The sequence below is a fragment of the Sturnus vulgaris genome, chromosome 6 (genome assembly GCF_052056855.1).
Source record: "Sturnus vulgaris isolate bStuVul1 chromosome 6, bStuVul1.hap1, whole genome shotgun sequence".
Lineage (NCBI taxonomy): Eukaryota > Metazoa > Chordata > Aves > Passeriformes > Sturnidae > Sturnus > Sturnus vulgaris.
Genome location: NC_142248.1, coordinates 12,639,661 through 12,662,882, shown reverse-complemented (window position 1 = coordinate 12,662,882; position 23,222 = coordinate 12,639,661). Strand labels below are relative to the sequence as shown.

Genomic DNA, 23,222 nt, shown 5'->3' with positions numbered 1-23,222 from the left:
AAATGTTGCTACCAAGGGACTCATCCAGACATCCAGATCAGTAGCTTGTCTTCCTATTCTAGAGCTTTTAGATGACAGCACTGCCTGAGGAGAGCCACATGTGGCACTGACTCCCGGGAGCCTGATTTGTCAGGGCTGAGTCAGCACGATAGAAACCTCACTGCTCAGTACTTCTGGGGAGGTCAGCTATCTGCTCCAGCACGAGATTCATTATCTGGACTCATTTCAGAGTCCTCAGATGCCTCCAGGAGGGCAGGTGGGCACTAATACAACACATGAGGCCAGAGGACAGAGCAGGTCCATGGCAGGTCAGGCACGACAGAAACCTCAGTGACAAACTGGCAGTGCCAGAGATGGGCATCCACCAAACAAAAAGGAGCTGCTTTGATACCTTGCCATATTGTAAGGTGGAAAACAAAGTATTAAGGATGCCAGAACAGAAGTTGCCCAGGAATGCATTTTTAAAATACTTTTACTTTGTTTCATGTTTTTCTGCCTATTATATTTTATTCTATCCTAGGACTTTGACACAGCTCTAAGTCTACCTGGAGCCTGAGGTATATATAAAGAAAATTTTTCATTTCAGACTCTGAATAAAACATTGTATGATGAGAAATACACATACTCTGTGGAGGCAAAACATGACAAAGATCAGCAAATCTGTAATACTACTCACTGCAACAGAAAAACTTTAGTTTTAAAAGGAGCTGCCTAAAAAGGCAGCTTATTTGATAACCACAAAAGCCTAACCTGGAGCTATCAACAGACATCTCATTTTTATTGAAAATTGGAAAAAAGTATTTTCAATATTAACCACTTGAACATTTCCAGACACAAATCCATCATATTTACCTTTTACAAGGAGAAAAATAAGGACAGCAAACACGTCTAGACTGACTTTCTGAAAGCTGCTGATGTGTTTTAAATAGCTCTGCAGTTTGGAATATTATATTAATCCCAACACAAGGCATCTGGGGAGAAATTATAGATGAGACAGCCAAAAGATATTAGAGTTATTAGTATTTCTCAATTATTAATAAGAGAACAGCTGTCCCTCTTTCCACAGATTTCCCTAGATGTGGGCTCCTGTTGTAGGCCAAAGCTGTAATAAAGGTACTGCCACATTGGTACTGTGGGGATATCTAAACACCATGGATTTAAGTGGCTTCAGTGCTAATTAATGAAATTAACAGGCTGAAGTAGAAGTAGGTCCTTCTTTGTCAAAATATTACAATACAAGAGAAAGGAAATATAAAATGCTGTGGTGAAGTACCAGGACTTCATTAAATATCAACCAAGGTGTAATAGGGAAAATGGCATATTTAATAATTTTAAAAGTCAAAGAAAGATTTTAACCTAAGTAATGCCTTTCCTTTTACATCTTTGCTTTCTTAAGTACCCTAATGTAAGTTAGAAACGACAAGTAAAGAGAAAACTAACATATCTAATCAGGTTGGGTCCTGTTTGATTTTCAATTTAGTACTTTGGGTCTGGTCTTTCTAGATTCCAACTCCAAGATTTGATTTTTACACAGAACTCTTCTCATTAATCTGACAGATCTGCCATCTTCTGCACTTTAGCCCCTCACCATCACTACACTTTGGATGTGTGCTTTCCCAGATCACAGGAAGAAACTAGAATTGGGTAAACAGTGACATGCATCACTAACTGAGTGAATGGTGAAAAAGGATCAGCTGCAAAAACCTTACTCCCCAAGTAAAGCCAAAACCAATCCATGACCAGAGAATAATCTGCTTCAAAAGACTTCAGCATGTATGAACGTTACAAACCTGTTAGTTTCTATTTAAGCAAGTTTTAATTTTGTAACAAGACACTTCAGAAACCATTACTTTATAATGCCATATGAAAGCTGGATTAAAATGTTTTACAGGAATTTTAAACAGAGAGGCAGGAAACAGATGAGAGGTAAAAGAGAGTGGTCTTTCTGCCTTGCAGAAATGTAGGCAGCAAGAATAAAACCACCCAGCCACCAGTGCAGCACATTCTTAATAAGGACAAAGAGTTGCTTCCCTTCTTATCTAAGATATTGTCCTTGAGAAAACAGGAGCAACAATAAAAACTGGAGATTGAGCTGAAATTAGGAAAACGTAATAGGTAAATGCCTGATCTCATCTTCATATATCTTTGAATGGGACTGTGCTCAAAAAAGGAAGGTTTAAGAGATGGCACACTGCTTTCTCCCAGTGCTAACATTTGGGGATCAGCTCATGCTGCCAGACAGCTGAGCATGAAGCACTTACACAGCACAGACCTCAACTGTTCTGTAGGTATTTGCCCAGGTGATGTAGGTTGGCAAAAGTTTAAGGGTTAAAAAAGAATTTTTTTTTTTTCCAGGAACACCAAATCACTTCAGAACACTGCATTTCCGATACAGTCCACAAGTTTCTGTTTCAGGTTACTTTTGAAACCACATTATTTGATCAAAATATTTCCAAGTCTGTTTTAGAAGCAAATATTCTGAAACGGATTAAGGAACTTTCAACATCCTGATTTTATGGCAGTGCTATACCAGGGATGTAACTCCTTATAGTGCAAGCACAAACAAGGCATTAAACTTACTTTTCCAAAGAAGCCTTTGAAGAACTTCCTTTCCTGGAGGAACAGGGGGGACAAGTCGAGCGCTATTACTGTAGGTAGCTAAAATGTCCCAGGGTTTTCAAACCAACAAGCACACACAAGAATAGGGTTTGGAGGGAAAGGAAGGGGTTTTTAGAGTTATCCATGAGAAGGTGCGACAGGCAAATGTGAAAATAATCCTATGAAAATGCAGATCAAAGGGCACACACACAATTCTAATAAGCTACTGCCCTGAAATTGGTGGAAAGAAGAAAACCTCAGCCCCAATTTCATGCAAAGTGGTTACTTTATTTTCACTCTCCCTTGTTTAGTCCCTTTTGGTTAGGTTATAAACCAAACTTGGCAGCAGACATGGTGGTTAAACAAGTAAAATACCGTACAGGCTCTTGTGAAATGCAAAGTTCTAACTCCAGAACTGCAGTCTAGTTTGCTCTGTATTGATCACTCTTCCCCAAAGCTCATGTTCTGTATGTTGGAGAAACATGTATGGCTGACATAAAGCAGGGGTAAGTATGGCTGCATTTTATTCCATCTGTTTGTTGCTCTGGCTTATGTGCTACTCTTCTGCTTCACACCTTATGTAGTCTTCTCTGAAGAGCAAGGAATTTCATGGTAACCTTGTGGTAAAACTCAAATACAAATGAGACCCCTTTCACTTTCTCTAAAGCCTTCCAAGGCTTTATGCAATATTTATACACATACTAGTTATTCATTCTACAACTCTGAATTGATAGCTTGAACAGCCTTTAAAATCAGCTCAGGCAGGCAGAGACAGTTAGGCAAGTGCAAAGATACCAAAGGCTGAACTACAATTTCCTAAATTTCTTCAGGAAAGCAATTATACACGATTGCCCAATCCACATTAAGAAAAAGCCAGCACACGATTTTAAGCATATTTGCATGCAGTTTAGTTTACTAGCTTTATTTTGTTACCAGACTGTGGAAAATAAACTACATGAGAGAAGACTTCACGAGGCCTGCTGCTCTGCAAGCACAGCCACACGCTGTGTGAGGGAAGCCAAGGTGAAGCATGGAGCTGTTCCTGCCATCTTCCCAAATTACTCCACTTGTAAGAAAGCTCTGGCAGAGCAGTAATGAGGAGCAGAATTGCAGGAGAGATAGGGAGTGTCTCTGTGACAGCCCCTGACCCCACATTTACACTGTGCAATTCCAACCTGTTCCTCACTGATACTAGTATATTAAAAGTATTGCCACAAACATCCTGAGGCAGTGTCTGAAGAAGTGATTGATAAACAAGGTTATATTTAAATCAAAGCTATGGTTCTGATGCAAGGCAACAAAAGCCAGGAAACACCAAGTTAAGGAGGGAGTGTCCATCTCAACTTTGCATTTCCTGGCCCTGCTGGTGTGTCCCTCTCTGCCTAATGTCCTTCCACAGAATGTTTTGCCAGGTACCTGTAACATATTTACATCAACTCAGACACTGTACAAAGAACCTCTCCAAGCTCAGTCAGCTGAAAAGCTTAAGCACTTTTGGAGGCAGGAACAGTTATGTATTTGGACAGGATATGCTGAACACTAGGAGGGGAACTAATGGATTAATCACAATGTAGTGTACATAATGAGAAGGGGTTGGATGCTGCTGCCAAGTTGAGCAATGACTATTGCATTACACTAAATAATAGCTTTTTAAAGACAGCAAAAGCTGAAGAGATTCACCAGAAGCTACCTCATTTTTAGGTGATGGTTAATTTTAGTCTCAGAAAAATGCTTGTTAAACAAGATTATTTTTTTAAAATAAACTAGACAAGGTTAATGGAAAAGGCATCATGCAAAATGGGTTTTAAACAACACTATGTTAATGTAGTTTAGAGATAACTAATGCATTTTAAAAAAATATTAAATTATGTCTCTTTACCTGCTAAAACAAGAACATATATTAAAACAAATGCATAATTTAAAACAAAAAGTGGCAAGTTAGAAACCAATACTACAAGCTAAAGCTGATTTAAAATCAAAATATGACATGAGAGAGTACACTTTTGTCTTTACATGATGTTCCCACACCTGAGTCAAATACACTTAACAAGGCCCTTAAAGTTACTTTCCAGTTGGCACTAAATATTTTAAATTCAGTGAAAGGGTCCTGAAGAAATCATTTAGAGCTTCATGTCCATCTACAAGAATCTTATCAGATATTAAATGTATACAAAGCTAGCAATATACTTCCACTAAGGGAATCATGTAAGCTACATTGGTAATATTCCATTAAGGAAAAATGTAAGTTCTGTTGATAATATAAGCCCACATTAATAGCAGACTAATAGCTGAATATGAAGGGTTTTGATCTGTTAATGAGACTGTGATGCCATTTCATCAGACAGAAGATTACAGTATTGTTGGTGTGCAGTTTCAGAGCTATAAAACTGTAACAACAGAGTACAGTGTGGATGAGGGATTCTTGAGCTAAAAGTGGCTTCTTGTACTCGGTTGTCAATTAAGCAATGTCTGAATAAAATGCTCAGCATCACTTGTTCACAAGTTCTGCAAGATGCAACACTCAAAAACAATTACACCCATGAAAGGAGCAGGTAATAAAAAATCCAAATCCCTGAAAGGTTATTTCCCACAATAAAGATACAGGTATTTGTTTACATCTTTTCTTTCAAAAAGCAAAGCAGTAATTAAACTATTCCTAGAGTCAAGATTAACACTGTTCTATATTCTTCTTAGCAAATCCCACAAAATCTTTTAAAACCCAGCAGTCAGTCCTATAAAAGAACACTCTTCAGTTCCCCAAATGAATTGCCAACTGTTGTACAGTAAGAATTAAGAGGCAAAAATATGTCTATTAGAATAAGAAAAGACAGACAGAACTTAATTTTTGGAAGCTACAGGATACAAATATTTCAACAATTCTAATTTTTAGTGACTGGATTTATAAAACCTACAGAGATTTATAAAACCTTACCTGCAGAGAATAAAGTTTAAAATAGCCCATATACAATTCAATGTCATTTAACCACATTAAAAGTGAAGTCCAATTTCCCTTAAACTGGTGTTTCAGTTTGAGCACTGCAAATCAAACTTGCAATTCTTTCAAAACCAAGAGAAAGCCCATCAAAATAACTAGGTAATGTGAAAGCAAGGGACTACCAGAGAATGAACTGTTTCCTTATCACATTCCTCACAGGCTGAAATATCATCCAGTGTTTGGCTTCTGCTAAATTAAGAGTGTCTTGTACAGAACAGAGCTTTTGGTAATGGTGATGTCCTAAAGAAATGCCCCTGGTTTAAAATCCACATTCTGGGGGTGAGGGGCAGGGCTTGAATTGCAGGGAGCAGCTCCAAACGGACCTTGGATCTGATAGAGTCCAGCAACTAAAGCACACAAAGTAATTTCAGTAATCTGAATCTTCCTCTTGGGGCACAAAGAGAATTTCACCTCTCCTTCTCGACTTCCAACATTGACAAAGGAGACAAACAGCAATTGTAAGAGATGCACACTTGTATCTGGTGTACACATAGACACCAAACAGCAGAAAAAAATCAAAATTATCTGAAGGAAAATGTTAATTTAAGAGAATAGGCAAATTCATGCCATCCACTATTTGGAATAATGACATAACGTGGATTAGGGAAATTTAACTATTTACTTTCAGAAAATGCTGACTAACTGCAAAAGTCAGATATCCAAGTCTGACATTTGAATCAATAATTCATGTGATCAAGAATCACAATCCTAGAAATCCAGACTCCAGAAGAAACTGGGTGCTAGGCTTTTACTATGTCTCATTAATTATAAGCTTAGCTACATTTAGTTGGCTCATGAACTTGTAAGATTTTTATAAACTAGAGAACAGCTACTTCACAGCATAACTCCCCAGGGAAGATAATGAAAGAAGTTGCACAAAGTAGATACTGCAGTGCTATCTGGTGTGCTAACAGAAAGTATTCTGGGAGAATAAAAATCAGAAAGAGACAAAAACGGATGCAATTGATTATGCGGTCAGTACTTGCACTTTCAGGTACATAAACTAAATCCACAGAACAAAGAAACTCATTTATATTTTGTGTGGCCCTTTTTAATAAAAATCAATGACTAATCACTGTGGACTGAATGGGAACAGATGGGATGCGGCTTTAACAGGTTACTATACATTAGCTGAGAAAGAAAAGAATGAAAAGACTTGATTTTAATCAGAGCACTAAACCAATTCACAAACTTTACAGCACAACAGAAGGCAGAAAAGATAACCTATAATTATCTGCTGTGTGCTAGGAAGAAGGGAAAACCAGGTTTAGATGGAAACCATTTGAGCTCTCAGACTTGGTGAGGAAAGAAAAGGGATGTCCAGTGGCACACATTTTAAATCAGTGAAAGTGCAGCAGAAGGGTTTGATGGATTTGATGGATTTTATTGAGCTGCAAGGATACAAGGGTTTCTTCCACTGAATGCATACTGAAGAATATAGATAAAACATGAAAGAAAAGTGATGACAAGGAATGCAGTTCTCTACCTCTATCAAAAATTCAAGTTTTTCATGTCCTTTCTCCTGTTCTTTTTTATGATGTTAAAGCCTCAGTTCCTTGACAGACTGATCACTGCCTTTCTGGAGTTTGCTATTTCCGCAGGATTTTGTGGTATTATTACTGCAGGAAAGAGATGACAAGACCTCTTCAAATGAGCCACAGAAATACAAAGAGCTTTGAACGAGTGCCATTTACAGGAGCAAACGTTCACAGAAGCCAAACTAAGAGCAGCCCACTTCATGACATATCAGAATTAGGCAGCCTTCAGGCCACTTTGAGCAGATGCAAGCCAGATTATTTCATGCATGACTACAATGCTGCAGTGCATTAGAAAAAAAAGCATCCTAAAACAAGTAATATTTTGTATAATAATGGTGAATTAAGTCACTATTAAAGTGGCAGGCAACAGAGGGAAAGAGAGAGAGGGGGAGAAGAAAAGAGAGAGAGGGAGAAGCTGTTAAAAAACAATGGTTGAAGTCCCATGTGGGTACCAACTTAGCCTGAAAGGTCACAGAGAATTTTTACACATTTGTTTTGCAAATAGTTTCTGCAAGTAGAAAGAACAGTTGTAACTCTCCCTCTCATCATCAGATTAGCACGTCCCCCCAAGAGCAGCAGTGCTCTCCAACTGGCCAACTGTTCTCCTACCATGGGTCAAAAGTTCAGTCTTTAGCTGGAGCACTGCTCCAAACAGACCTTTCCCAGTAATGCTCACAGCCCCAGTGCCAACGTTTTCATTCAATAAATATACATACAGATTTCAGCCTCTTCACAGCATCTTCACAGATATGCATTCCTCTGGACTCGTCCACTTCAACATGTCCCAAGTACTGCAGGAAAGAGTGTGGGGAGAAAGGTTAACAGGAGCTCCTTAATGTCCCAGGGTTTTGATGAATCCAATCTCTGAACTCATCTCAGTGCAGCTGATGTGACAGACATTACCAGCACTCTGCCAGCCTTCTTGTAAACCTGCATTTGGAGGTTTGACTGTGTGTATCTATGGGGGCATCAGCATCAGCAGAAAAGTGTAATACAAGTAGAAATTTGGAGGGAAAGACAGACTTTCCTTACTCAGGGAACAATATGTAATTGAAAAGTACTGAAAACTCTGCTTTCCTGCTTATTCATCATAAGCTTTAGTAATTTTTTTTTTACTAGCATAGCATGAAAATCTTACATCAATATAGAGATGATGGTGAATAAATTATTTTTGAATAATTATAAATATATTTAGTATTGAAAACCAAATTACACTACACAGAAAGATGATCACATATTTTTCAATAGTAATGTCCAAATATGAGAAATTTGCCCACCCCCTTTTTTAAAATTGTAAACCAAAATTGTTTATCCTCACTACAACAACAGACTATTATGTGGACACTGAGACATTCATCATTCTTACAAAGAGAGGTTTAAAAAAGAAAACAAAACAAAACCCACCTGTTTTCCACATATTCATCTTACCAAGCACTACTTTAAAAACCCCCTAGTAACACAACAGTGAATAGAAACATCAACCTTCAAAGCTTTTAAATTTACAACCCAGAATAATATTAGCCTATAGAGAAACCAGTTGCAAGAAATACATCAAGAGTGTAGTGTTCAGGTTACCATGGATAGCTTTACACTCAAACTTTTAGCTTTAATTTCTCCAGTTTCCCTGCCTTTTCCAATGATAGGGGGTTTTTTTGATAGTGAAAGGAAGTGTTCTCTCAGAAAAATTCATATCGTTATTCAAAGTACTTAACTCTTGAAGAAAATCAGAGAAATCCTCAAAACCTTTCTGAAGTTTTGCAATAAGAGCTATAAGTGAAATAAACTTTTCCTTATTTACTTGCCATTGTAAGAGTTGCATGCAATTCACCATCTAGATTCTAAGCTAGCTAGAGAGTGAATAAGTGGTTTTAAAATATGAGAAATATTCAGAATCAATGCTTGTGTCACTTAATGTAGTTTATTAACCTATTAAGAAGTTGCACTCTATAATAGACTATTCTGTTGTGAGTTATTTGAAATCTCCTAGATTTTCTTTTATTAATTAAGATACTAGCCTTGGACAAAAAACCATTTCACTCACAGCACCATACTGAAGCATCCTCAGATGTAGAGATGCAACTATATGGAGAAAATCAATATTGTTTCAAAGATTTAACAGAAATTGGGACGTTGAGTTTTTTTCATGCAAGGCAAGATGCTCCAGAAGGGGAGGCTCTATATATAATTGAGCTGCTGAAAGATTTACAATATCTTAAGTGACAGAGAGCTTTAGCACTAAATCTCACTATGTGGCATTTTTTTAAACTGAGTTAAATGTGGATGGAACAATTCTGGAAGAATTTCATTTAAATTAGCCCTCACAGCTGGAGAACAGCTTGAAAAATAAACTGCACTGAAATTAGAAGGTAAATAAAAGAGATCTGACTCTTTAGAGCTTTTTCAAAATGAGCTCTGTGAGGCTGAAGCCTTATAATTGAATGCTGGAGCTGCCAAAACAGCAACTGTACTCCCCCAGTTGAGCCTGCTGAACACTTGCGCAAGATCTTGTTCATTTCTCCAGAACACAAAGTAGAACATTTTAATCCTAAAAATACACAAACAGTAACAACTAAAGATGCAATTACTATGTGTCTGGAAGTACATATGTACATCATCAACTACTCAGCTGTGCCATGACTTCTCTGGGAGAAGTTCCAGACATGCAGAAATTCTGTTGTACATTTGTCCTGAGAAAGTTTTGGGTCTAGTAACTTCTCTTTAAGAAGTGACTGACATAGACAGGAACAAGCCTGCAGTTTACACTGGACATAAAAAAATAAGTGTAAGGAATGAACCATCTAGTCTGCATGACCAGTTGTATCATCCATATAGAAGGCAACTTTCAGATTTCCTGACCTATCTGCACATCTCATTTACTTCAGTGTAGCCAGAATGTTTCCAACTGAAGATTCAAACCATTCAGCCCCTGTACTTGGCAACCTGCCTTTTGCTTGGAAAAGAGAGAAACAGAGCAGGGTAAATATTGCCTCATGTCACACTGCAAAACAGACAACCATTCTCTCCTGGGCTGCCAAACCTCCATTCAAGTCCCATGTTCCAACTTCCAGCAATCAGTCATGCCACTGCTGCTGGAGACAGCAAGGTTAGCTGCAGTTTTCAATACTGCTTCCACTGCTGTGAATGGAGACATTATTACACATATCAAGTGCATCTATCCACACCAAAGGGGTACAACCCACAGACCTCATTGAGCATCAATCAATTCTGAATTATAAAATAAATTACACTGTCATACAATACTTCTTTATGATATAGAGGACAAAAGGTACTTTGTTTGCATTTACATCTTACACTTCTAGCCCTTCATAAAAAAGAAAAAAAAACGTGTTCTTGCCATTGCAGAGGCCAGTTTTGCAGAAGCCAAAAGCTCATCATTAGTGCTGGCGTTGAACATTTTACAGCCAATTTCAAAATTCTTCTTGCTTTGGTTTTTAATTTTTCTGGGATGGAGAGGTGGTGTGTTAATTGCTTATACGTGCCAATATACTTTTCTTTCCTGTAAAAATAAATTTTAGTTCTATAACCAGAACACTGTGGTCCTTTTCATAGCCAAATGCCCCTTAAGCAGCAGGTCGCCTTCCAAGTCTTCAAGCTTCCTTCATCAGTCTGAGAGCAGATATACACCTATTTAACCAGTGCTACAATATTTATCTGGCTTTTAATGGATAGTAATCAAAGACAAAAATATTTCCTCAAGGAGACTGGCAAAAAACTCTGTCAAAATTGAAACCTCTTCTTTATATTTCAGACCTAAGTGCTAAATTGCAAATCTATCTCAACTTAGCCTTAAATTCGAAATATTGGCTCAACTTACCAGTGCAGCAGCATTTTATGAGCGACATTTCAAAATTTAATAAAAGAAATGCAGCTACTAGTTAGAGTCTGAAATGAAAGTTAAACACCAGAACTCAGGACTTCAGAAAAATAAATTATTGTTAAATTCTGTTGCTACATCGCCAGAAAGAGATTATATGGAAACCACTTTAAAGCAGATACACAAATCCCACGCTTTTATACACAACCTTTCAGGATCTTTGGAAGGAACTTCCCTTTCAGACTAAAGGAGAAGAAACAAACGGCTGAAGTGCCTAGGCAGCCACTGTCCCATGTAAGTAATGTCTCATGCAAATCCATGGAGCACATTATCACAAACACGCCCGAGGCCCGGGACACGTAAGCACTGGGTACACAGAACCCAGCACGACCTGCCTAAGCCACACTGTGGTGGATGGTGACTTGGAGAGAGGTAAGGAAAGGAGCACCCCTGACATATCTGCAAAGAGCATTTCTTGGCACAGGGATTGTTGCAGCTAGCATCCCTGGAGAAAGTGAGTACTTTTCCATCAGGAAAATGCACATAGCAGGAATGCAGTATTAATATTGAATGCACTCCTACTTAATTTCCATAGCAACCAGTGAATGATAGTCATGACATCAGCAATTCTCGGACATAAGTTGTTCTGTAAGAGATTTAATCGTTATACCAGAAATTAACCACCAGTGCTTTTACAGAAAGCTAAAATCCATGTGGGCAGAGTCTACATACAGAGTAACATAACATAAAAGCTCTAATCTAAATAAAACACTTTCAGAGGCTGTTGGAGAAAAGTCCTTAATGCAAACATTATTAAATAGAAGCACTGCTTATATTGACATTTTTAGCAAAAAGAAGATGAGATTGTGGTACAGCAAATTAAACAGAAACCAAAAAACCTTCCCTCTTCATCACTGATTTTTATGTTCTCTTCCACTGAAGGGGATGTTTGATACCAATCTCAAACCAAACCTAAAGCAATCGACACAGGAACAAGTTAAACTGCCACACAGCAAAGCATCCTTAGAATTTTAAAAATGCTTGAGAAACTTTATACTTTTTCAAGATTTTAAACTTTTTCTAACTTCATCTAAAAAACAAGCACTCAAGTTACCATAGCAAGTGTTTCTGGTGAACGTTTCCTACTGTCTTCTCCCAAAAACATGCTATTGAAATTTCTCCTACTAAAACATTAAGGGCTGATATATCAGGTCAGAAATAAAATACCATCTGTGTCCTAGTACAAGCAATACTGCCTCGATCTTCTTTGTTTTCATTTCTCTCACAAATACTTGGTTGACTCAGTTTTCAAGATTTCAAAGTTCAACAACAACAGCTGGCAAAAAGAAGATCCTTCACCAGAGCTCCTTCAACCTGGACAATTCACTCAAGCCAGTTCTGTTTGTTCAAGTCTGATAATATGCTTTTACAGTCCCCCATTGAAACAGACTCAGCTACACAAATAATTGAAGTTCCCTCTGTATCAGCAGATGTTCAGCACTGCTTTATTTGCAGTAACAGACTAGGTTCTTTGGATTACATTTGAAACTAGATGGACACAGGAAATGAGCTTACTTGAAGTCTTGGCCAAGGTATCCCATGCTGGGAAACGAGCTGCCATAAAGAGAAGCACACCAGCATTTCTTGGTATTTTTCCTGGAGGCAACAACATTCCTCCCTCTACCTCTCTGTAAGTTCTGGGGTATTATTTGCAACAGTAACACTGACTACTTGACATCTGCATGTGCAGATACACTTCTAGAATTGTCATTGCTCAAGAATTAAAGTCTGAGCACCAGAGTTACAGAGTGAAATGCTGTCTTGCAAGCAGACATAAGCTTAAATCCAGAAATCCTGGATATGTCTTAAAGCTGAGCTGCTTTTCCGCTGACTTCTAAGATTTACATTCCAATGTTCAATATTTTATTTCTCTCCTCTTACACTCATGCTCCTGCTTTCTAAATTTATTAGTTTGAAACAGATGTTTGCTCAGACAAAGCTGTAGAAGCACAGATAACAGAAACTCTTTGATTTAGCATCAATAAAATTTAATTTTGCTTAGTCAAAGCTATAGGTTAGTTAGATGCTACACATGTCACCAAAAATCAAAATGTCTCACCAATTTGTTGAATTCCCCAAAACAGGAACTATAGCAGTGTATGACTGCTAAATGTCTCTGAATAATAAGGATCAAAAGAATCTAAAGTAGTATCTATATTAGTACTTCTCCCTATTTTTCACATCACACCCACCTAAGAGCCACACTGTGCATCTCACGTATTGATTCTCACACGAACTTTATCACTGTCAACAGAAACAGCACTGTGAGTCAGGAATATCAAAGATGCAATAAAGAAACTGAATACGGGATACACAAAGGCTATATTCTTCATTTTCTTACAAATCCTTAAAATGAGGCAGAAAGGGAACTCAGAAGGTTATGTAGGACAGGACTTGCTTTAGGGCAGGATCTACTTCCACATCTACATCAGAGAAGGCAGCCTTGAAGTATTATGACATTTCTGTAACTGGAGATCAATATGCTAGACCTTCTACCCTGTAGTTCACACGTCTCACTGTAGAAAAGGATGTTATTTTGCTGAGTTGTTACTGCTAATGCATATCCTAAATTTCCCTTGATGTAGCTAAATACACTATTCCTCCTAGTCCCTTCACAGCTTCCTGTACGTACTGTCAGACATTGGTTTTCAACTGTGTGCTCTGATGTGCAATTCCTATTTTTCCAGGAATTCAGCACTATTTAATAAATGTAATACTTTCTTTTTTAAAAAGAAAATAATATATAAAAGAAAATCAAGTGTTGATAGCACAAAGTTTTATACACACTGAACTGCACAGGTGCACACTGTACTTTTTCTTCAACTCCTGGAAAAAGTTCAGTTTCCATGTACAACACTGGGGATCTCCTAATTTTAAAAAACATAATTAAAAAGTATAACCCAATGAGAACTTTTTGACTTCCAACAGCTAAATTACATTTGAAATAAATATCTCTGCAAGGCAATCCAAACTATTTTAATTGTCATATCTTTAAAACAACCTGAAGTTTATAAAACTATTTAGGAATTTCACCTTTGCCAAAGGCAGAAAGTTTTTTAAAACTCAGCAAGAAGCTTCATTTAAAACTTCCTGTTTGTAAGGCTATTCAAACAAAACTAGGGATTGAACACTAGGGTGAAAAGTTTAAAGATTAGGGATTGCCTTACATTCCTTTTAGCCATGACAAAAATGCATAGGAATATATTGGAGGTAAGCTTCACACCTTCCATTATAATCATCTCTTTTATAATTAGCAGACTTCCAGCCTCTTTCCTGTGATGTTAAATGCTGCAGGATTTTTAAAATGTGCCATTGCTTGCTGAGGGTTAGCATTCAACAGGAATGATTACTGTTCATTGCTAACATCAGTTCATGCCTTCAGAGGTAGAGATCCTAGTGTTTAACGTGTAAGGCTGTACAACATTTCAGAAATCAGCAGATTTGTCACATTAACTTCTTAAAAATACTTAACATAGTTTCCAAAGATATTCAAGTACCTCAGGCTTTCACAGTGAAAAATATCACATGCTTAACTTAAAGGCACTTCAGCATCACGCTGGTAAATTCTTTCACAGCTATTATTTCAAACTAGAAGTGCATTTAAGACATAAAATAAAAGCCACAGTCACCTGTGCTGCTCCCAGTGTTTCTGACCTGGAGAAACAGAATGCAAGCTGTATTTATAGACTTATTCATTATAAGAAGTTCTTTTTTAAATGAGATTCATAAATTTGATATTAAGTAATGAAGTCCAATGTGCAAATTCCAAAACTAAACAGGAACCTGGATAACCATGAGTGGTGTGAGAGCACAAAGCAAAGTGACTGAAACGGCCTAGCTCCTACTGATGGTGGTTTCAGCTGTGCCATGAACAGCTCAAAGGCCTAAACAAGGAGCCCAGGGATGAGAACTGACATTCACAGGTGCCACTGAGGATACTCTACAGGGCTTGTGCTAGTTGTTCCCTTTCCTTCTGTCTCTTCTTGATCATAAAGCAATACTTCCAAACATCTCCCATCAAAGCAAGGGTTAGATAGGAAACAGTGCAAGAGTACTTGTTCTGAAAAGCCAGGTCTTTTATATACAAAAGTACAACTGTATCCATACAATTGTTATTTGTCTACACTAACACAGAAAAAATTCAGTGGGAAGGCTAACTCCAATGATAGCAGGTACTCAGCAGCAAACCCTGGATACCAGAGATAGAAATGTGGTTTGTTACTCCTCCACACCAGTGTTTTCACCAACATCTTCGGTCTTTCAGGTCGAATAAAAAATGCAAATCAACTTGCAGGTGATATACAACAGTAGCCTTAAATGCCTTAAGGTCAGAAGACCCTGACCACCAAGAACATGGAGTACAAAACTGATTAAATTATCCAAGATACACACAACTGCTGCATCTTCCAGAACACCACGTAGTAACCAGGTGTTCATATTCTGTTTAACACATCCTTTTGGTCAGAACCACCAAGAATTTGCAAATCTCTTGTTTGCTTAGTTCTCTTAGGTAGAAGGAAATGACCTAATTTTTCTGATATAAATTTCACAGGCCAGTTACTCCAAAGAGCATTTGTATGAATGAAAACCACTTACCCAGAGGGACACTCGAAAAGGCTTTTCACACAAAAGAAGCCCTAATGTCAAATATTTTAGTCATTATACCACAGAACAGCTGCATATTTTCAGTGAGGTAGTGTCTGGAGCAGGAAAGCAAGTTTGAAAATGTGGATGTCAATGAACTTCATTTGTTGCAATTCTAATGTATAAAATTGTATAAATAAATTATAGCACTGACAAGCACAGCTGTAATGTCTGTTAGAATATTCAAATTCTAAATAGTTTTAAATACAATCCCTTCATCTAGCACCCTATATACTGCCTGTATCTATCTTTTTCTCTCAGAGGATTCACTACTGAAACAGAGTATTTATCTTTCACTTTGTTAGGACAGTGGAAAAGATTTCTGCACAGACTGCAACAGATGTACCAGTGCTATATTAAACAATGGGGCAACTCTTGTTGAACACCTATAAAAGCTGCAATGTATTATGCCTCCATACCACCAAAGTTAGGAGAGCAACATCATTTAAGTTCCCAATGGAATAGGAAAAGCCTACAAGTCACTTTTCTAAACACAAGTTTAACAACATTTTCGTACCTTTGCTGACAGACAAGACCTGTCTCTCCTTGGCTCTTCTTTCAATTTAACTTTAACAGATTCAAAGCAGTTTACACAGAAGAGCACTACAGCAAAGTCAGTAGCCATGGCACAGCCCTATCTTTTGAGTGTCAGGTTACCACCTCAGCTGTGGTTAGATTTCCAACACAGAGAACTATCTGTAAATACATGTACAAACACTCAGATGATTGAGAAAATATGATCAATAACTGGCTACATGCAACACAGCCTCACCAACTAGCAGAAAAACACGGGCTGTTAACAAAAAGGAGTGCTATTGACTAAAAGGAACAGTATTCATTCATGATTGTCACCACCTCCAAATTTAGGAGCACAGCACTGGAGAGAACCAACTATAGGTCGAATCTACTTCCCTGAATTTTAAAGCAACATAAAGGAACATAACAGGAATTTTGGCTGTACTTTCCACAGAGCATCTTCTCTCTCAAAGGGAAGACGATCCATAGATGTATCAGATTTGCTCAAAATCCAACAGAACACTTAAGGGCTTTAACAATAAGGATCAGCTGTGGACATAGCACAGGAAGACCTTCAAGAAACATGCCAAGATAGAAAACCTTTCAATAACATTAAATCTGTTTGCAGTACAGCATCCTCCAAGCACAACGAATGAGCAGCTACTGGAGTCCCTGTCCAACACTAACAGAGTGAAGCCTGAAGGCAAGATGAAATCCTATTTGCAACATGACTTTCAAAGTGCTTCCATCTGCTCTGTAAAGTCTAAAAAAAGGATAAATCTGTGGTAGCTCCCTACAAACACCCAAGCTCTGGGCAAAATATAAATGCCCAAAGGCAAGAAGTTAAAAACCAAACCAATTTAAGAGATCTTTTTTCACAAGAGAAACCAAGAACAAATGTTCCCCTACGTGTTTGCACTAGTCTTCTCTATCTCAAAAAAAAAAAAAAAAAAAAAAAAAATTTAGAATCTTACCCATATAAAATAGCAAGCATTAGAAGAAACAAAGCCCACAGCTTGGGTGCCACCACACTAGTCTCATGTATTTCACTTTCAAACAGAAAATACTACAGACAGCTGCAGCAACACTTACTAAGAATTGTCAGGTCTTCTCTGAGCACAGCTGAAGTCTGCACCACCCCTGCACAAGCCAGATTCTGGTCTCGCTACTCAGTTACGCTTTGAGCTCCAAAGAATTACAGATGATGATTTTTAGGGAGCAGGCAAGGCAGATGATAATGAATAAGAACAGGCTAATCCTGTGCCCCTCCCCAGCTCCCCCAACATATTCAAGTGTGGTTGAGCAGCTACACTACAGACAGTGCACCACTTTAGAATACCCAATGCAAAACTTAAGGAAAATTCAGGTATATTCACAGTCTTTCAGATTTGAATGCATTCCTATTTATTAACCATTCTTCCCAAAATATCTCCCTTTGTCCTTCTCCACTGAGGAGCATCAGGAAGAAAAGTCACCTCATTAGATATTTAAGGACATAGGAGACTGTATACTTTTCCTGGAATGTATGAATTCCCAAAAAATACCCAAGACAGGCGTAACAGGATACTCTCCTTCAATAGCACAAACTTCTATTCTTTCTGTGAGCAAAATACAGTACCACCCACTAAAGTGATGACTCTACATCTGGTTTATCTTGTTCCCTCACAATGGCAGACTTCCTGTCTCTATCTATTAAATACCAGTTAACACCCACTCTGCATCTCAAGCCTTATAAAAATTTCCACTTTGTCCATATCAATGCACACTATTTCAGACAATAAATTCTAGTCAAGTAAGATAAAATGCCTCAATATCAAACTCTTCTGAATTTAAGTTTTCACCTAATTGCAAGTTCTTCAGACATTAATAGTCTACCATTCTGACCGAATCAAGAAATGCCCCTTACATTTACCTTAAAAGCGGTTTTTTTCCAAAGAACAAATTAAATTAATTCAGTGAATCTCAATTAAAAGTAGACTAATGAGTGCACATAAGTCCCATTATGATGACAAGATGCAAAGATTCATCCATTTCTATGCCTTTTCAGCACAGAATAGGCCAAAACCTTTTTTGACTTTGGGTACATGTGCCCGGAATAGATGAATGCTTCATTTAAATACAGGAAGCACTTGTCATTAGAAGTACAAGTCCTGACTGAGAGTTTAAAAAAAGTCAGTCTTTTAACAGTGTGAAGTGGTTCACATCCTTTGTGTTCAGTAAAGGATTGAAAAAGTTTGAATAAAACTAAATTCCTAGAAACTGAGCACTCGGTTTTTCAACCCGTGTAATGCCTAAATTATGAAAAAGTCACTATCCTCAAACTGACAACTCTGTTCTCTCCTAGACAGTGTTAAATCTTAATCTAAGTTCGAGCTTTCACAGAGCAATTACTTTCAAAGCTTTGGCAAAACACCATCTCTGTTTAGTACTGAATTACAGTTCCTTCCTCTTAGCAGAAAAATAACTCAAGACAAAAATAAGCAAGCAGCCATGAACTAGAAATGTTGTACACACTTGAGTATATGTAAAAGCACACAAACAACTCTAATAGGGTAAAGCAGGGCATTAACCTTGTGTGAAAGTTATCACATACCTACACCAATCCACAACTCCACAAAAATATGCAAGTCAGTTTAAAGAATTCCAGCTAGCAACATCACATGTTTAACTATCAGACAGAATTAGCTTAAGCATAATACAGTGAAAAACTAATGAAAGGTCCTTAGGTGTCAGAACCATAGACTGTGTTCCTTGAACACACATATTTAACCCATTAGCTTTCCTCAAGCATCATCTGCTTCCAACCTATTGTAGATCTACTGTTAGTGTACCTTGAGGAAGAAAGGGGAGCATATGCAACAAGGCACCCTATATTTATTTTTACTTTGGTATTTGTTAACTGTTAATATTAAATACTATTCTAAAGTATTAAATTATTGTTTCTTAAATGAAGAGGAAAGAGAATTGGACACAAAATATCTATTTATAATACTCTAATAATCTGGAATGAGTTCCCAGAATTTTAGAAGGTAATTTCAGTTTCATATGTGTTAATAGTCTGTGATATATACACACAAAATTGTAGCACAGAGACATTCTCAGAAGTTAGCAAGTGCTTCTAATCTCATGCATTGGTTGAAATCCCAGGTGTTACTTGAAAATATTTTCAATTATTGAGAGGGAGGAAGGATTGCTTCCCAAGCACAGCCCAGTGCCTACCCTACAAGTCAAACTGTAACCAGAACTACACTTTTAACAAAGAGAAGTGAGTACCTTTCCATGCAATCCACAAAGTCTATCTATTTCTGACCTTCCAGAAAAATTAAGACAAATATTGTATTACTCCTCTAGCTAGCTATATGATTTATTCCAGGTAGATACTAATGTAGGATATCTCAGACTGATTTTCCAAGGCATTTTGTTACGTGAGCCATCTGGTTTTAAGAAAAAAGCCACATCTTCTGCAATGAGAGCTGTCTGTAAAATAGGTCAGTGTGTAATGAAGCATGTCTCTCTGGCTTATGCTTGCCAAAAAAAACCCCCAAATAATAATTCATGGCAAGAGTACCTGCTGGATATCCCGAAGAAAGGCAGAAATCTTACCTTAACAGGAAAGCTACACTTGCCAGTACGAACTCCTTCTTCATCCGTCTGCCACTGATGAGGCCTGCTGGCCTCTGGGACATAGACATCTTTCTTTCTCCTAAAGCTTTGCCGTAATTTGTTCATTTCTCAGATTTTCACGTCCTAGAAGAAGAAGAAAAGAATACTGCCAATAGGCACCAAACACATTTAGCCTCTTTGGGTCAACCACTGTCACGACAAACGACGCTGTGGAAAACCTGAGCTTTTGCAAAGATGAATGGAAGGGCCTGTGACAGGAAAATATTTTGGATACAAATTCAGAGAAAGATGGATATTCATTTCAAAACAGAAAATATAAATCCACATTACTTGTTTAACATCTTTCTACAGCAACTGAAGCATTGGACCCAGAAATAACTATTACTGGGAGCATATGGTTACCTAAAATAGCTGACAGAGAAGCTCTGAAGAGTGATGCACATGAAATCCTGCCTCCCCAAATTTAAACATCGACCTAAAGCAACCAAGCAGGACACCGACAGCAAAAGCTTCCAAGGCACTCATGCAAGGCAAGGATTCATAGCTCTAAAACTGCCCCTAAAATCAGGTGCTTGTGCTGTTCATTCAGTACAAGAGACAGGTTCACGCTTTTACTGAGGGGAACAGTCCAGCCCTTGCTTACTCTGCTGGTAGAATTCTTACAGCTAAATGAGAAATACACTTCAAAAGGGGAAGATAGTGCTGGAAATACACTTCTGAAGTCCAGAATTCAAAATACTATATATACTATACATATATGTATACACTATGCCTTTATGTATCAATTCTACATACAATCCAATCTGCACTTCAGACTTGCTCACCTTCACTAGATTCAAACTACAATTAGCCAAGAAGCTATCAGAGAAATTATTACTAATAAAAAGACTCGATATTCACCTAAAGAAATAAAATCATATGGGATACAAAGTGGGGAATATTGAAGACCTACTGAAAGGCTTCTTGAGATTTGGTCATCTTTCCTGAAAAACAAGCTTTCTCACAATCATGATATCTCATTTTGATTGAAAAAAAAAATGCTATAGAATGCAAGGCAACAAAATCTAACTTGTTTACATATGCTTATTTCCCATTAGACTGAATAAACTACAGAATATAGATATTTACAGGTGTCAATAGCTGGCCTTTGAATGAAAGCTGCTTTAAAATACCATTTTAAGCCTTGAAAAGAACTAGTATCTTCTAGTCAAAACTTTATGACATAGGCGAGAAAAATCAACACATTCCTGTTTGTAGTATCTGACAATTAAGAAGTTTAAAGCCAAAATGCAACTATTTCAAAGCTGAACAATAGTCAGAAATTTAAGAATTATAGAAAATCACTGCCCACCACTAATTACAAATACTACATTGTTTTGTAGCTCATGGTGCACTTTAGCCATTCCCAATAACAAAAAGGTGAGTGTTTTGTTTCTGACTCCCTAAAACTTCCTTCAGCAACTGTTACTTTCTCCCTCAAGCAGCAGATAATTAAACAAGTCGGTTCCCACTGTATCTTAGTGGCATGATACTGGCTAATTTCTCTAGAATCTTGCATTTTTTCCATCATCTATTAAAAGAAATATTGTAAGATAAATAATAATTCAAAGATGTACCCGTGGATAAAGAAAACACCACTATATCACTAGGACAATTTAAGTGTGGTAATGTTAATTGTTTAAGTGTAAATAAACACGATAGTCACACACACAAGTTCATTGGCATTTGAATTCCATTGTCCCTGGGTCTTGCAGCATTCTGGAGCATTCTTTCAGCATATGGGAAAATTCCTGAAGTATTTCTACATCAGAAAACAGCCACTAAACACCACTTTTACAGAAAACAATATGCTCGAAGTTGCTTGATGAGCATTTGAAAGCAACAAGGTGAGACACTCCAATCAAAATCCAAATGCAAATTCAGTGAAGGGTTGGGATGTACGCCAAAGGCTATGGGCAACTGTTCCTAGCAGGGCCCTACAACAGTCAGGAGGTCTAACAAGCAGTGTAAGTGCAGGCATGGGAACTTGCTGAAGGATTCTCAATCACAATTATCTAGCTATAAAGAAGTGGTAACTTCATTCCTTCATAGCTACAAAGTGCTTGTCATAACTAGGAACATAAAATATTTTCTTGAATTTACTTGAGTGGATTTAGAGATTAAAACGTGCAAAATAAAAAACGTGCATTTCTTACCACTCAATAAGCTGAAGCAGACCTGCTCTGCTTTCAGCTGGGACAGTTAATTTTCTTCCCAGTAACTGGTACAGCGCAGTGTTTTGGATTTAGGATGAGAAAAATGTTGATAACACATGGGTTCAGTTATTGCTAAGGAGTGTTTACACTAACTCAAGGTCTTTGCTGCTTCTCACCCCACCCTACCATTGAGTTGGCTGCAGGGCACAGAAAATTGTGAGGGTACACAACTGGGAGAGCTGAGCCCAAGTGAGCACAGGCATATCCCACAGCATATGCACCATGCTCAGCATGTAAAACTGGGGAGAGAGGGGGAGGACATTCAGAGTGACAGTGTTTGTCCCCCCAAGTAATCACTGTGTGTGACAGAGCCCTGCTCTCCTGGGGATGCCCAACCACCTGCCTGCCCATGGGAAACATTGCATTAATTTCTTGCTTTGCTTGCCTGTGTGGCTTTTGTTTTACCTATCTTTATCTCAACCCATGAAGTTTTCACTTTTGCTTTTCTAATTCTCTTGCCCATCCCACTGGGAAGAGTGAGCAAGTGCCTTGATGGGATTTAGTTGCCATCTGGGGTTAAATCATAACACTCTTCTATAAACTTTGTTTATTTTACAAGCTATAAGCCATTTAAAAATCTCTGAATGTGCGAAGGCAATTCTCGAAGTTTTAAGAGGAGCTGCAAAGCTTCTATTCTCCATCAAGGCTTAGAGAGGCATTACAGCAGTATTAGTTATGTATTTTGTTTCACAAACTGCAGACAGAGGACTCTGTGCACCCGTCTGAAGGAATCAGAATTCCAAGGGAGGCCATTCAATCACCTTGGGCAGGTGAAACATACTGCAGCAAATCTCTACATGACACCTCAGCTCATAAGGACAGACATCCACTCTTGTCCCTGCTGCAGACTGGCAGTGGCACAGCACGATGAGCAAAACCACTGCTCCAGCTGCTTCAGTGAAAAGTGCAGAAATCTGGTCAGCACATGGCTTACAGCCCAGCTGCCTGACCTTGCACTCCAGTGAGGGACAAATGGACACAGATACTCCACTCTGCCAAAAGAGGCAACAGACTCTTCAGCAGATACAATTAGATGCAGTAATGCTCACGTGTCAGTTTTGAAGAGCTCAAGGTAACTCTGAATCTCAAAAACTTCAGTGAATAGCAAAGCAAGGACTGAGGAGAGCACAAACCACTGTACCACTTGTGAAAAACCG

The 23,222-nt window shown here is 38.0% G+C and overlaps 1 protein-coding gene across 11 annotated transcripts in view; it reads right to left on the bottom strand.

The window, feature by feature from the left end:
* NUMB (NUMB endocytic adaptor protein) overlaps nucleotides 1-23,222 on the bottom strand; it is a 91,138-nt gene that overhangs the window by 14,758 nt on the left and 53,158 nt on the right. For 4 of the 11 annotated variants that reach the window (XM_088167027.1, XM_088167034.1, XM_088167028.1 and 1 more), the window contains exons 2-4: nucleotides 19,790-19,933; nucleotides 7,848-7,922; nucleotides 2,581-2,658 (exon numbers count right to left, since the gene is read on the bottom strand). In XM_088167027.1, the coding sequence (XP_088023153.1) occupies nucleotides 2,581-2,658; nucleotides 7,848-7,922; nucleotides 19,790-19,915 (279 nt within the window). In that variant the 5' untranslated portion in view covers nucleotides 19,916-19,933. The remainder of the gene's footprint in view (nucleotides 1-2,580; nucleotides 2,659-7,847; nucleotides 7,923-19,789; nucleotides 19,934-23,222) is intronic. The other 7 variants (XM_088167036.1, XM_088167033.1, XM_088167032.1 and 4 more) reach the window with 2 other exon arrangements.